The sequence below is a fragment of the Calidris pugnax genome, unplaced genomic scaffold (genome assembly GCF_001431845.1).
Source record: "Calidris pugnax isolate Ruff unplaced genomic scaffold, ASM143184v1 scaffold1689, whole genome shotgun sequence".
Classification (NCBI taxonomy): Eukaryota; Metazoa; Chordata; class Aves; order Charadriiformes; family Scolopacidae; genus Calidris; species Calidris pugnax.
This window is the reverse complement of record NW_015092125.1, coordinates 12,393-14,255: the sequence shown is the minus strand read 5'-3', so window position 1 is coordinate 14,255 and position 1,863 is coordinate 12,393. Positions and strand designations below refer to the sequence as shown.

At 64.9% G+C, this 1,863-nt stretch overlaps 1 protein-coding gene across 1 annotated transcript in view; it reads right to left on the bottom strand.

Annotated features, from left to right (window-relative positions):
* Positions 1–1,593: 1,593 nt before the first annotated feature.
* Positions 1,594–1,863, bottom strand: part of LOC106900232 (single-strand selective monofunctional uracil-DNA glycosylase-like) — a 3,353-nt gene continuing 3,083 nt past the window's right edge. Inside the window, exon 2 of the mRNA XM_014962226.1 lies at positions 1,594–1,858. Coding sequence (XP_014817712.1) covers positions 1,594–1,858 — 265 coding nt within the window. The remainder of the gene's footprint in view (positions 1,859–1,863) is intronic.

Below are 1,863 nucleotides of genomic sequence, written 5' to 3'. Positions count from 1 at the left end.
CCCAAGTACCCCCCTGCCTCAGTTTCCCTTGGTCAAAGCCCCATTGGGATGGATTGAGACCACCCCAGCACCCCCAGTGCCTCAGTTTCCCTCCCCTGAGGCCCCATGGGGGCAGACAGGGATCCCCCAGACAGCCCACGAGTACCCCCGTGCCTCAGTTTCCCTCCCTGAGGCCCCATGGGGATGGATTGGGACCCCCCAGGGACCCCAGGAGCACCCCCGTGCCTCAGTTTCCCCCCTCTCTTTGGTTCTAGGGGGGGCACACAGACCGTGTCACCCTACAGACACCCCCAGCCCCAACTCTGCCTCGGTTTCCCTCCCCTGAGACCCCATGGGGATGGATTGGGACCCCCCAGGGACCCCAGGAGCACTCCTGTGCCTCAGTTTCCCCCCCTTTAGTTCCATGGGGGGACACGGGGGGCACACATGCTGTGCCCCAGCCCCAGCCACCCTACAAACACCCCCAGCCCCATCCGTGCCTTAGTTTCCCTCCCCTGAGGCCCCATAGGGAGGGACTGGGACCCCTCAGGGACCCCTCAAGCACCCCTGTGCCTCAGTTTCCCCCCTCTCTTTGGTTCTAGGGGGGCACACAGGCCGTGTCACCCTACAGACACCCCCAGCCCCAACTCTGCCTCAGTTTCCCTCACCTGAGACCCCACAGGGATGGACAGGGACGCCCCAAAGCACCCCAAAGCACCCTTGTGCCTCAGTTTCCCCCCCCTGTAGTTCCACGGGGGGCACACACACTGTGCCCCAGCCTCAGCTGCCCTAAAACCACTCTCAGCCCCATCTGTGCCTCAGTTTCCCTCACCTGAGACCCCACAGGGATGGACAGGGACACCCCCAAAGCGCCTGTGCCTCAGTTTCCCCCTCTGTGGTTCCGGGGAGGGGGGAAACCCACTGTGCCTCAGCCATGCCTCAGTTTCCCTCACCTGAGACCCCACAGTGATGCCCCCAAAGCACCCCACGAGCACCCTTTTGCCTCAGTTTCCCCCTCTGTGGTTCCAGGGGGGGCACACACACTGAACCCCATCCTTGCCTCAGTTTCCCTCCCCTGAGACCCCATAGGGATGGATAGTGACGCCCCCAAAGCCCCCCACGAGCACCCTTGTGCCTCAGTTTCCCCCTCTGTGGTTCCGGGGAGGGGGGAAACCCACTGTGCCCCAGCTCCAACCGCCCTAAAACCACTCTCAGCCCCATCTGTGCCTCAGTTTCCCTCATCTGAGACCCCATAGGGATGGACAGGGACGCCCCAAAGCCCCCGACAAGCACCTTTGTGCCTCAGTTTCCCCCTCTGTGGTTCCAGGGGGGGCACACACACTGTGCCCCAGCCACAGCCCCCCTAAAACCACTCTGAGCCCCGACCCACTGTGCCCCAGCCCCAGCCGCCCTAAAACCACTCTCAGCCCCATCTGTGCCTCAGTTTCCCTCATCTGAGACCCCATAGGGATGGACAGGGACGCCCCAAAGCCCCCGACAAGCACCTTTGTGCCTCAGTTTCCCCCTCTGTGGTTCCAGGGGGGGCACACACACTGTGCCCCAGCCACAGCCCCCCTAAAACCACTCTGAGCCCCGTCTGTGCCTCAGTTTCCCTCACCTGAGACCCCCCCGCCGCTCGGCGAAGCGCCCCACTCCCACCACCAGCCCCACCCCCAGCAGCCCCACGGCCCGCGCCAGCCCCCCGTCGCACACCCCCAGCAGGGGGTCCCGGGCGGCGGGGGGCAAATCCGTGGGGGTCAAGTTGCGGCCGCTGGCGGCGAGGAAGAGGAGGGGGCAGTGGTTGTAGACGAAGCAGTGGCGGAAGAAGAGGTGGGGGTCGGGGCAGAGGGTCCTCACCAACCCCCAAAAACGGGCGCCGCTCAC